Source organism: Hoplias malabaricus, chromosome 2, assembly GCF_029633855.1.
Source record: "Hoplias malabaricus isolate fHopMal1 chromosome 2, fHopMal1.hap1, whole genome shotgun sequence".
Classification (NCBI taxonomy): Eukaryota; Metazoa; Chordata; class Actinopteri; order Characiformes; family Erythrinidae; genus Hoplias; species Hoplias malabaricus.
In genome coordinates this window covers 33,273,723-33,286,142 of record NC_089801.1, presented here as the reverse complement: position 1 = coordinate 33,286,142, position 12,420 = coordinate 33,273,723, and the positions used below count along the sequence as shown (strand labels likewise).

Below are 12,420 nucleotides of genomic sequence, written 5' to 3'. Positions count from 1 at the left end.
TCAGGCCCAGACAACAACAACAACAACAACAACAAAAACAACATGCAAATATGAGTAAATAACTTCACTGCCACCAATGTTTTGGTTTTCAAACCCACTCTTACCATTAGCTATGGTGTTTTGTGACATCACAAGTCTCATTTTTGAGGGGGAGCTGCAGTAGAGGAAAAATCAGGTGCCAGGGATCAAAAGGCGAGTAGAGTCAAGTACGTACCATGCAGCGAAAAAGCACCATATGAATTGGGAAACCTGACATGTCTGGAGTGCTCATATGATGATATAAAATGCTGTAGACCCAAGCTAAAAGAGCTGCTTGTGTGGCTCGTCAGGTCTTGCTTTATTCCCAAACCTGTTTCTTAAAACAATCTAACAAAACTATGATAGTTACAAACATATTCTATTATCTATGATATAAACAGAACAACGTTCTGTCAGACTGCAGTACATGACAGTAAAGACGGGGCTGCATTTTACCGTGTCAATGTATTGTCCTAACATGTTAGCTTTTGGCCAACGGACCAGCTTGGATTTAACATTAACTAGTGACTATAGACTCAGAAAGAGATCCAACATTGCAGAAACAGTACTGTATTGTACTTTCACAATACTCAACGCTCTGATAATCTAAAAACAGAAACATAACATCAATATAATGTAATGCTGCAGTTTCTGGTATAAAGAGAGTGAGCTGGGCCCTAAGTGAAGCTCTACTGGACTGGACTAGGTTGTTGTACATTTGTGTATAATTATAATTAAAGCAGATTTTCAGCTTGTGTTATTTATGCAAAACCCTTTTTTCAAACTAAGCCTGAAAACAAAGTAAAACTACTGTTGTACTCCTTGTCTAACATGCATAAAAAAATCTTTCAGCCGGCCCAGTGGAGATGTAATTGTGGCTCATCATGCAACAAACCCAGAATTTGGTTCACTAAAGACACTGTGTGACACCTGTTCGTCTCCTTCGCTAATCCACCTCGACAGGTGACTCACTGAAAACCAGAGTGGCTCTGGGGGAATGGCTCAGCTGTTTCACACACCCTCCATCAGACGTGACTGTGACAGTGGGATAATCACACAGCAGCTCCACCTCACTCTCTACATGCTCATTTACAGCACACATCCCTCACAGATTTCAGAGGCAGCAGTCGTCCAGAAGTCGGAGACGGGGTGGCATCCTGTACCTGACATTGCTCAAGTGCCCCCTTCTCTCACCTTACACAAGTCTTTAGATGGAGACAGGCCTGCTGTAGAAGAGTCACGCCAGAGAAAGCATTTCAGGAGACAGAGCACTGAATTAACAAATGTTGGCTGTGTCTCTTAAGGGGAAAATTCACTGATTTTCACAAATCTTTGCAGAAATAAAGGTTTAAAATGCAAGCAAAATCATTTGATGAAATATATTTGATAAACGCTACCTCACAGAAAGGAATCCATTTAAATGGTTACAAACCCAGACTTTGGGTTACAATAGTTAAATAAATATCTATAATTCGGCCTAAATCATATCTGAACCATTCCTGGTGGTGAAATACATGTAGAACAGCTTAAAACCATCACAAAATGTAGTTTTTGACAGGACTAGAGGCATGTTTATTGGTTGTTTTGATAGTAAACAAAATGGCTATATCTGTGTTGTAGACTTTATGACCCAGGGTTCCAATCACCGCCACTGTAAAGAAATTCGAGGGGCTAACTTTGTGTCCTCAAGGCTGCATTTAACAACAAACCACTCTGGGTAACTTTGACATCTCAATAACTGAGGGATTTATGGGGCTACATCTTATTAAACATGTGGAATTCCCCTTTTAAGGACATTCCTCCCTGTATGTGTTAACATTCTGCAGGGCCATACTGTTTCTGATCCCTCAGTGAGGTGTCAAGGCCAGACACGGGCTCTTCCAAAGTTATGAGCAGTGATGATGAACACATTTGCAGACAACCAAATGAAGGAGGCGATGAGGCATTTACCTGTCAGCTACCGTGGACTGTGAGCCGCTCATTGGGCTTCTGTTTCTTGGTTTTCTTCAGCTTTTATCCAACTAGCATTTTACCGAGGTAAAATACTCTTGTGAGTGTCCAAAAGCAATGACGTCTGTTGGGAAGCCAGGGCGTCGGGAAAATGTATGGAAAAGTGGCTTGGTGGAGGGAGAGAATGAGTCTGCGTCAGTCAAAATTCCACTTAGTGCTGTGGGTCATTAGATTTTTCCCACAGACGTGGAAAGAAAGGGCGAAGGCATTCAGTAGTCCCCACACTGAAGAGCAAGCCACTCATACAAGCACACTCGGGGCTGTTAGTTGCCTTAACGCGACAGGCTTGCAGTGCATATAGCACATAATTTTTTTTAAGCTTCAAGGCGAATGCCCCCACATTAGACCACCGACTTCCCCTGAGAGAGGCACAACCCACCTACTTCTGAAGGTTACTTTGTACGTACGTTAGCCTCTGCCTAGAACTTCATTCCCCTCACGGCATTCCCAAACCGACACCTAACGCCGATAGCTACAAGCTACACGTTTGCTTACTAGCGTCAACGTGAACGTTCGCTTCTTCTATGAGAAAACAGCACACCATATTCTCCTGAATGGACTCTCGACACGATAAACAGTGAGTGTGGATACGCTCAGGCCTTTCGCCCGGTCGCCTGAACGGCATGGGACTTTTTACCCCCTCAGAAAGAATGTGTCTAGTTCGCCACTCTCCTTTGTATAAACTGCAAAGCCAGTCAGCGCTTCAAAACATTCACAAGTCGAACGTTGCGTTGTAATTCCAAAAAAAGACAAAAAAAATCCTCCACGAAAATCCCGAACTTCAAAATTCCACTGCCAAAAACGAGTATGGACAGGAAAACCAGAAAGAGAAGAAAAAAGAACTTTAGAGCCCTTTGATGTCAACGAGCTCGAGCTTCAGAACGTTAAGTTCGCAGCGTTCCAGATTCAAGGATCCTGTTCCAAACGGCGGCGTTCCAAACTAACGGTTAAATAACGACATTTTTCAAAAACCTGAAAAGCCGTCCAGCGCGGTGGAGCGAGCACGATCCTGTCTCTCTTCTCGGAGCTGTAAACTTGGTCTTTACTCATCTGGTCAGCTCCTGCCCCTCGTCTCCATGTTTTTCGAAATTCAGTAGTTTTTTCTCCCTTCCTCCCCTTCCTCTTCTTTTTTCGCCCAAAATATCGTTTGCCGAGAGACGGAATCGGTACAAATGGCGAAGCGGACGCACTCCGCGGACGGTGACACAGATGTCAGATCTGGACAGGGATTAAATACAAAGCGAGGAGGAAATGTGTTAAAATCCACATAATTCCTGACTTTCGGCAAAATTTGCATCCACCGGATTCCTGCGCTCTGGAAGCTCTGGAAGCAGTTCACTCCCTTTAGGGTGTATCCTTCCGCAGCAAGCGCTATCGCCGCCCAGCGTACTGCGGTCTCCAATGACCGTTCACTCACCGTTTAAAAGTACAAAATTAAAATGGTCACCGTTTACACCCTCACGTTTTAAACTCTCCAAAAATAATAATAAAAAACCGCTGTTAAAAAGATGTTTTAAATGTTAGGTCTAATTTGTTTTCATATGTCGTCTGTTGTTAACCTAAACTAACGAGAAGTAACACCATCGTCTATACACATTGTGTATTACAAAGTTTACATTGCGCTATTTGACTAAATAAGAACTATACTAACGACCCTTCTGTTTATTAGCGTAAATAAAACAAAAGAGTAGTTAACCTACCATTTCCCGGCACTTAATATTTAAATTGACCACAATTTACTGATTAAATCAGTCGACACAGCGACAAAAATCACATTTTACATAAACTGATAAGACATGGCGTTCAAAAACACGGTTCACACCGTTTAGAAAGACAACTAGAACTTGTACTACAGTTTTATTCGAGTTTTATAAAGAAACATATTCACAGAACATTCCCGCCACCTGCTGGGGTCCCTTAGAAAATGACAGTACAGTCAACATCCACTTCACTGGAGTAAATCTAAATAAGATCAGAAATAAATCATAAGCTACTTCTGCCTTAAAGGCTCACTGTAAATGTTTACAACTACGGACTGTAGTTCATCTGTTGACAGGGCTGCTTCTTAACATTTGGGGTCCTGATTTGTAAAGTTACTTTAGGGGGAGACACCCACTTCACCCCAAAAAATCCAGTTATATTATTATATAGGCAAGAAGATTTCAGGCATAATTTAGAGATGTAATGAACCTCATGCAACTCACTCACATTTAACAAAACCCTCCACAATAAGGTCCTAATGTAGCAGACAAATAATATTAAATAAAATTAGCAAAATACATACCGGGGGACCCCCTGTGACTCAGAGGACTTTTTATACCACATACAGCTGGAAACAGCCATAGTGCTCTTGTACAATTTGTATGATCCTTCTCTACTTTATTTATAATTGGTCAGTCTATGACCACACAACAGCTGTTGACCTGATTTTATTTGAGTGTCAGCACAACAATGAAACTGACTGCACTGCTATTTGAGAGTGGTGCATCTTCCCCAAAATATCCAATAAAGATAACTGATGAAGGGTCAGAAAATGGCTACAACAAACTGAGCATCAACAGATGGGCTACAGTGTTTAACACCACAAAAACAAAGTGAGGCTACCACAAGGGGTTTCTCAAGTAGCCACTGAGTCTATGTGACAGTGAAACTCACTATTCCCTGTGGCAGGATATTCATGGCTTTGCCATAAGCAGCTCTTACAAAAGCATTCACAAAGCATCATCCAAGAAGCACTGAAAAAATATAAATTTCTTAACAGTGTAGCACTGTGTGCTCTACAACATTTGGTTCAAAATATTGCCAAAGTACTCTGGTACAGGTTCACAGGCAAATTCCTGGCCATTCTTATGCTCTTCTGAGATGTGTGCATATGTTTAAAATGAAGCAGCAACAAACTTAATAGCCACTGATGAAGAAAGGCTTTATGAAATAACACAACTGGCATTATCAGTCTTAGAACGTAAGGCCTAATCTCTGCGTCCAAATGTCTAATATCTTTGGCTTAAACACGTGAACATCAGATCTCAGCCAAAAAAAAAAAACATATCCAAAAGATTCTACTATATGGCAGTTGTGCATATGTTGATAATTTTTCAGACATTTACACAGAATGGGCATGCACACTGACTTCTCTGGATAATGATCTGATGCTGGTCTGTGTTAAAAGGACCACCCTGAATTTAACAAATGAATAACCGCAAATCTTGTCATGAGATGTTTTCCACATCTATTAAGGTTACATCACTTACATCACTTATGAGCCAAGTCCACAGGGCACATACGGCCACTACTGCTACAATCTCTTCTTGTTTTGTATTTACCTCAGACTCTCAGCTGTGTGCTGCTAAGCCCTGTCCCAAATGGTGCACTCACACTCAGACTACACAACTGCTTAGTTTTCTTTTTACGGCTGTCAACAAATCACACAAACCTGACCCAAACACCTGAGGTCTATGTGCTGATTTATGCTTCTGGATTGACTCAATGCAGAGTCTACGCTATAGCTTGTGTAAGAGCCCTACAAACCATTGTAAGTTTTAATATTTGTGTGTTGGTGTCACTCTGCAATTACACTGTCACAAAACACTAGGGCTGAATCTCAAATATCTTCCTCTACCGTATGTAGTACACAAGGTTGTGTTGTAGTAGCACTGATTTGATACATCTATAAAGTGCACTATGTAGGGAATAGGAAACTGTAACAGAGCACAGTTTACATGCAGTGCCAGGAAAAAAACAAATACAACACTGACACAGTTTTCTCCCATGTGTTCCCACTCCTCATAGAAACATTGTTTTTTTTCCCCCAGAAGGTGTATTTTTGCTTTATTACAACTTTTAAATAGTTCTGTGATGTTCAAACCGATTTCTGATGAAATCTCTTGCCATGAATTTGCTGCTGTCTGCAGTGTGGAGAAGAGTTTATGTTTCTAAATTTCCTCTGTTCAACTTGATCCATGTTCATCTGACTTTGGACAACTCCCAGTTGTTGTAGTTTACGTCAACACAGCACCTAGTTACATTCCTGTGGAGGTGCACGTCAGGCTATGGTGTAACATACAGGGTGGGTTTGATGCAGAAGCATTAACTGGCCTTATGTGTGCATGCTGCTGAGGTCAGAGTAGCCTTTTTTAGGAGGACCACTGGGCTTTGGGCTCCATTTGGGACAGGTCTATAAATTTAGCTTTACTTGTGAACGGCTAGACTTCATCTACCTGTCTTTATCTCTGTAGCAAAAGATGGAAATTGCCACCTACACTGTAAAAAATGGCTGTAAATTTGCAGTGAGTCTGCTACACTATTATACTGTAAATCACAGTATTTACAGTAAATTAATGTATTATTCAATTACAGTAATATGCTGTAAATTTGAAATACAGTAGTGTTCCTGTAAAAATACAGTAAATGGCTGGGAACTCTGCTGCCAGTATTTTACTGTAAAATGTACAAGAAATTCTTTACAGTGTAGTGTACTGAGGTAGCAATTGTTCAAAGTTAAAGGTCTGCTGCTTACAACTGACCAAGAAAATATCAAATCATTTTACCCAAAATATCTCAATCTTGTTATGAAATGCATCTTCCTTAGGGAATTATCACTGTTTAAAAACACCCAGGTCTAACCACTAACTTGATGAGGGTGAGCTAAGACAGGATTTCTGGTTGAAATATTGTTTTAAGTATACATATGATATATTTAATGTCACTAATTAAAAGCCTTTTAGTAAACAAAACCTTTAAACAGTTCCCTCCTTTGATTCACTACTTTCCAGTGTGTCCGTTAGTGCAGTAAAGCTTCCACTGCTCCTGCCACCGCTTGTACTTGGCTCTAGTCTTTCGACAAGCGAAGCGTGCAATATCCACCATGAAGACACAAGAGAGGCCGTAAATGGCCACACCACCCCATTTCATCACCATTTTGGGCTTGGGGGAGGCCAGCTCGCAGTAGAGCATGCGGCCTCCGATGCCCATGCGCACGACCGTGAAGAGGGTGATGAAGAGCAGATCCACAGCGTCTCCAGTCAGGCTGTCGTAACGGCCCATCTGCTTGAGGAACCAGCGAGCTTGGAGGAGGGGGTTGGTGATCTCACTGCCGAACAGCACGGCACATGTCTCGATGCCTGACTCCCCCATGCCCAGCGCAGACACAATGCCCAGGATGCTCAGGGTGTGGTGCGCCAGCATCACAGAACCCTCCGTGCGGAAGTACACGCACCAGACCATGTCGAAGAGGAAATAGCCCAGGCTCATCAACAGAGCTAGCATCTGAACCGGGGTGTTTTCAGACCCTGAAGAAATAAGAGTTTTATGGATCACTAAACTCTTAAAAATAAAGGTGCTCCAAAAGGTTCTTTTAGTGATGTCATAACAGATCCACTTTTGGCTCCATAAACAACCATCCATCCATCCAACCATTATCTGTAACCGCTTATCCAATTTAGAGTCGCGGGGGGTCCAGAGCCTACCTGGAATCATTGGGCGCAAGGCGGGAATACACCCTGGAGGGGACGCCAGTCCTTCACAGGGCAACAAAGACACACACACATTCACTCACACCTACGGACACTTTCGAGTCGCCAATCCACCTACCAACGTGTGTTTTTGGACTGTGGGAGGAAACCAGAGCACCCGGAGGAAACCCACGCAGACACGGGGAGAACACACCAACTCCTCACAGACAGTCACCCGGAGTGGGAATCGAACCCACAACCTCCAGGCCCCTGGAGCTGTGTGACTGCGATACTACCTGCTGCGCCACCGTGCCGCCCTCCATAAAGAACCATTTTTGCTAATATATTTAAATAGGTAAAGAATCTAATGATGGATTTTTTTATCCTTTAAGTGGTTCTACAAACTCTTCAAACACCTCTTAAACCAAAATGGCTCCTTATGGAACCAAAGGTGGTTCTCCTATGGCATTGCCCAAAGTCTTAATAAATGAGTTTAGCAGATATTCTACAGTCTCTGAGTAGGTGTCAAAACATTTCATCACACACAAAGTGGCTCTACCTTTTTTTTTTTTTAATAATAGGTTAAACACTGCCCCATTAACATGTCTCTTTATGTGTAAATCGTTTTATTTTTTCCCACCAGACTATTCCTCAGGCCCTCAGATTTCTAATGCTATCAGAAAAAATTATTCTGCAAGAACTTAGACAGAAAAACAGCAGCCCCACACCATATGTCACATAAATAAATGACATATGTATGATATGGAAAATCATTAATGGGATGCAGGCTGAGAGAAACAGGCATTAAGGGTGGGATTTCATTAAACCCACAAAGCTGCCCACTACAGTTAAACTCCTAAACCTTACTACCACACAGCTTTGGGGAAAAGAAGGAAAGCTGGGTAAATAAGAGGATTGCTGCTGACTTTTTCTTTTTTTTTCTTTCTGGACTTTTATTTTATTTTAAAATCAATTGAAGCCAACCCTCACCCGGATGTGTAAATGGCCACGGGCCATCAACGAAGCCGATGTAAGCGGTCACACAGACGATGAGGACCCCATGAAGCAGAGTCACAAGTCTACAGTTCCACTCACAGCTTCGCTTCCCGTTCACGTAACACAGCAGTATGTAGATAGTGAACCAGCCAACCAGACTGCAGCTCGTCTCCACCAGGAATAGCGTCATGGCTGAGCTAAGAGGCCAAAAGGGAGGGAAAACATCAGTAGCAAAACACTTTTCGAATCTTGAATACCTGCTAGAATACAAGGCATACAATCCAGCTACTGCTGCAGTTCATCTTTATCTCTTATATCAGCTTGATTAGCATTGAGTTAAGTTTACCTCCCTTACCAAATTTAACCAGCTAGTGTGGTTAAAAACATTGTTTAACCCGAATGTGTTCCTGTTAACAACACTAGGATACCCAATAAGATACAGAAGAAAACTAATAGCCTCAAATCTAATAAGTCTTAATAACACTCACCTTAGCTTTCACTCATAGCACTGCTAGACTCCCACCTCCTGCTGCAGCAGGTCCCGAGTATCCCTCAGCAGTCTCTTCTAACTGGATGCCTCCAGAGCCCAGTGGCCCTTGCTGGCCCCATGCAGGTGGCCTGCCATATCGGACGAGAGTCCATCTTCATATTTTCCATGACAGCTCCAAACTACAAGCGCAGTTTCCTCGCACACTTCTCTGTGCCCTCCCCGAGTTCACAAGCTAGGCTGAGCCTCTTAAGAGATTAGCGTCTCAGTACTCCCTGTGCACCCTGGCCCTGCTCCAAACAAGATGGAGCCATTCAGTCAAAGGCCCAATGGCCTCACAGGTCAGAGGAGGAGGCTAGAGTGTAGTGTTACGTCCCACAGCTTAAGACCACACCATCTTCGCGGTCAAGAAGAGGAAGGCAGAAGGACTTGTTACAGAACCAAGATTTATTTAATCAAGTCGAGGACAACATTCGGTAAGAAGTGTAAAACATTTACCCTTTCAATGCTCCCTAACTTCCAGTAAGTAGGATTCTGATGTCTGAATTGTTTTCAAATTGAACACTGCCGTTTCAACTGGTGGCAACTGTTGCATTGCATCTGTTCCATAAGCTGAACAATGAGATGCTGGGGTAAGCACTGCTGTAAAAACATTGGGACATTTGTTTTTTTGTCATATATCTACAGCCATGATGTGTATTACCAGGTGCTGTTGTGTTCATCATAACTTTTCATTTAGTGCATATTTTTCAGGTTTTTTCTCTTCAGGTTTATGAACAAACTGCAACCCAAGCACAATATGGCCAGTACAACGCCACCCCCTTCCACCAGCTAGCCCCAACTTTATCCCTGAAGTGTGTGAATGTGATCCATGGATTGGGGAAGGATGTATCTGAGCTGCAGCATTAGCCCATATCCATCTTATCCATAATCTGAGACACCGCAAGGTTATTACCCCCTAAGGGCCTGGGTTACTGGGTAGAAAACACAAGGACTGGTAAAGTGGGCTTCGGTAGGCAGAGGGCAGATTATTTAAACATGCCCTGTGCAGTATTCCTAAATCATGAGTGGTGTACAGAAGCATGTGTAAAGTAAATGATTTTTAATTACACTATGGGTAATATTGGCAGAAATTATGATGAGAGTAAATGGAATAAATGCTTGTGTTATGTTTAGTATCTGTACTGATACACCACTGGATAGACTGTAATTAATGAACTTGAACTTAATACACATCATGAAATTATAAGATCAAACTCGCCATGATTCTATCTGAAAGAGAAGGGCCACCAGTGTGTGTGGATACGGGCATCTAACATCTCCTGTGAAGTGAATGGTATTATTAAAGAGCATCCCCTTTTAGCTGCAGTAACAAAAGTTACTCCTCTGGGAAGGCATTAGACTACTGCGGGATTTTATTGCATTCAGCCACATAAACATTAGTGAGTTCAGTGCTTTAGTTTGAGGGTCAGATCATCACTGGTTCCCAAAGCAGGAGGCGCAACCCAAATTAACTATATATATAAAACATGACGCTTGTAATAATTCCACCACAAGTGTGTTACTTTATTTTGTTTTGCTCAATCCAGAGTCTCAGTACTGTATGCATTACAATGTTTAAAATAAATTCCACTGGAGTTTGGAAGCAAACAACGTGTACGAGTGTGTCGAAGACGGGTGGAGACATAATATTCTCAAAATATCCTAAATATTCTGGGTTATTTCTTAATTATGTAGCGAGGACTAAAAAAGGGCAACTAAAATCTGTCACAGTTTTGAAGCAGGCTCTTGAAATATTATCAGATAACTTTTAAACTGGTTCGTAGGGTTCTCGGTAACATTTGGAAACTACATTGGCACAGGACACCAGCGAGTTAGTTACCTGTTGAACTCGGTCTCCAGTTCCTCTCTCTCTCTCCGAACGTCGCTAATGGCCGTTACTAACTGGTATAAACGGTAAATTGGTCTGTCTTTTAACGCTCAGTGACAGAGTTCTGTTGATTCTAAAACCCGCCGTTGTCAAGGACGCCATTCTACAAAGAAACAAAGAACAGACACGCCACCTGCTGCTTTGCCACAGAACTGAATCGGAGATAAGGGCCCATACATTCATTCTCTGTCACAGTTTTATCCAGTTCACTCTGTTGGTGAGTCCAAAAGCCTAGCAGGGATCACCGGGCCGCACAGCAGGAACATACCCTTGACAGGGCACCAGTTCATCACAGGGCAACCCAGCTACCTACCACCATGTGTTTTGGAATTGTGCACTAGGAGGACACCCATGCAGATGCAAAGAGAACACACCAAACTCCTCACGGACAGTGACCCTGTTTGAACGTCATGTGTGCCCCTCGTTATTTAATGTTTTTTAAACAGAAGACACACCTCAACAATGATATCAGTTGTAAATAAACACACTTTGAAGGTTCTCCAGTTTAAAAATGTAAAGGACAGTGAGGTAATGCTAACTCATGTCTATGTGTGTTTAAAGTTACTCACTCTTGAAGAAAAAGCTCTTCATTGCTTTGGAAATCAGTCTCTGCTGCTAAACTGCATGTGCAGTACAAATCGGGTAGTGACAGACCCGCCGCCAGGATTGAACCCACAACCCCAGGACCCCACAGCTGACCACAACATAACTTCTTGTGCCAGTATGCTGCCGCCTAAAAGGTTTATCAGTATACAAATCTATCAGCCACTTTGTTTTTAAATTCCACTGTCCGTTTGATCAGCTCTACAGTCTATAGACTGCAGTACTTTTGCACATACTTTAGCACTTTTTGTATTTTTCTTTAATGTTTAGGAATCTCTACAAGACCACTAAAGGAAGGCCTATTATTTTGGTGCTGAATTTTAAAACAACAAAGTGGGCAACAAAAGTAAAGCTTTTAGACATTTGTGTTAGACTTTATATTATAAGGACAAACTGATAATGAAGATAAAGCTTATTTCTCTAGAGTGTGTCCAAAAATGAAATCAGGAAGAAATATATATTCTTTTAAAATTAATTTCTGGAAATGTATACGTTTTCAATTTACAAAATATGCGACTAATGTTGTTATTTCCATGTCGCAGACATTACAATTAAAAACCCTAATTCTATAGTCGTATTACGACTGACTTTTCCTTTCACCGACAGAGGGCGCTGTCTCTCTTCATTAGCCATAGTTTTGACTGTGAACTGTAGGCTTCTCTTCTGGCCTGTAATTAAAGAGTATATGACGAAAAACAATGCTATACAGGCCCTCAGTACGAAGAGTTTAGTGTGAAATCCATCAAAGGCCTCAAATATTCTCTTGCGTTTCATTTCATTTATTTGTGTGAGTTTATAACAAAGACCCTTCATAATTAATTTTACTTGAGGTTACCATTTCCCAACTACATCCTCCTCTGTGATTAAATGGTTACTCTACCTTTAAGATACATGTAAATTAGCTCTGTTCTTATTGGCTCCCTTGT

General features: G+C 41.9%; 2 protein-coding genes across 4 annotated transcripts in view; both read right to left on the bottom strand.

Moving 5' to 3' along the window:
* arhgef12b (Rho guanine nucleotide exchange factor (GEF) 12b) overlaps positions 1-3,338 on the bottom strand; it is a 56,208-nt gene extending 52,870 nt beyond the window's left edge. For all 3 annotated transcript variants that reach the window (XM_066658656.1, XM_066658659.1, XM_066658658.1), the window contains exon 1: positions 1,969-3,338. In XM_066658656.1, coding sequence (XP_066514753.1) covers positions 1,969-2,000 — 32 coding nt within the window. In that variant the 5' untranslated portion in view covers positions 2,001-3,338. The remainder of the gene's footprint in view (positions 1-1,968) is intronic.
* A 1,636-nt stretch (positions 3,339-4,974) lies between these two features.
* Positions 4,975-11,579, bottom strand: tlcd5b (TLC domain containing 5b). Its single transcript, XM_066662003.1, has 3 exons — positions 11,461-11,579; positions 8,469-8,671; positions 4,975-7,316 (listed from the first exon to the last, which is right to left on the bottom strand). The coding sequence occupies exons 2-3, from the start codon at positions 8,662-8,664 to the stop codon at positions 6,790-6,792; spliced, it is 723 nt and encodes a 240-aa protein (XP_066518100.1). The 5' UTR covers positions 8,665-8,671; positions 11,461-11,579; the 3' UTR covers positions 4,975-6,789.
* Positions 11,580-12,420: the final 841 nt, after the last annotated feature.

Excerpts from the sequence above, each read along its gene's own strand:
- tlcd5b (XM_066662003.1), bottom strand. The coding sequence starts at position 8,664 with ATGACGCTATTCCTGGTGGAGACGAGCTGCAGTCTGGTTGGCTGGTTC. Across the intron at positions 7,317-8,468 it reads GTGGCCATTTACACATCCGG|GGTCTGAAAACACCCCGGTT; the intron begins GTGAGGGTTGGC and ends TTATTTCTTCAG.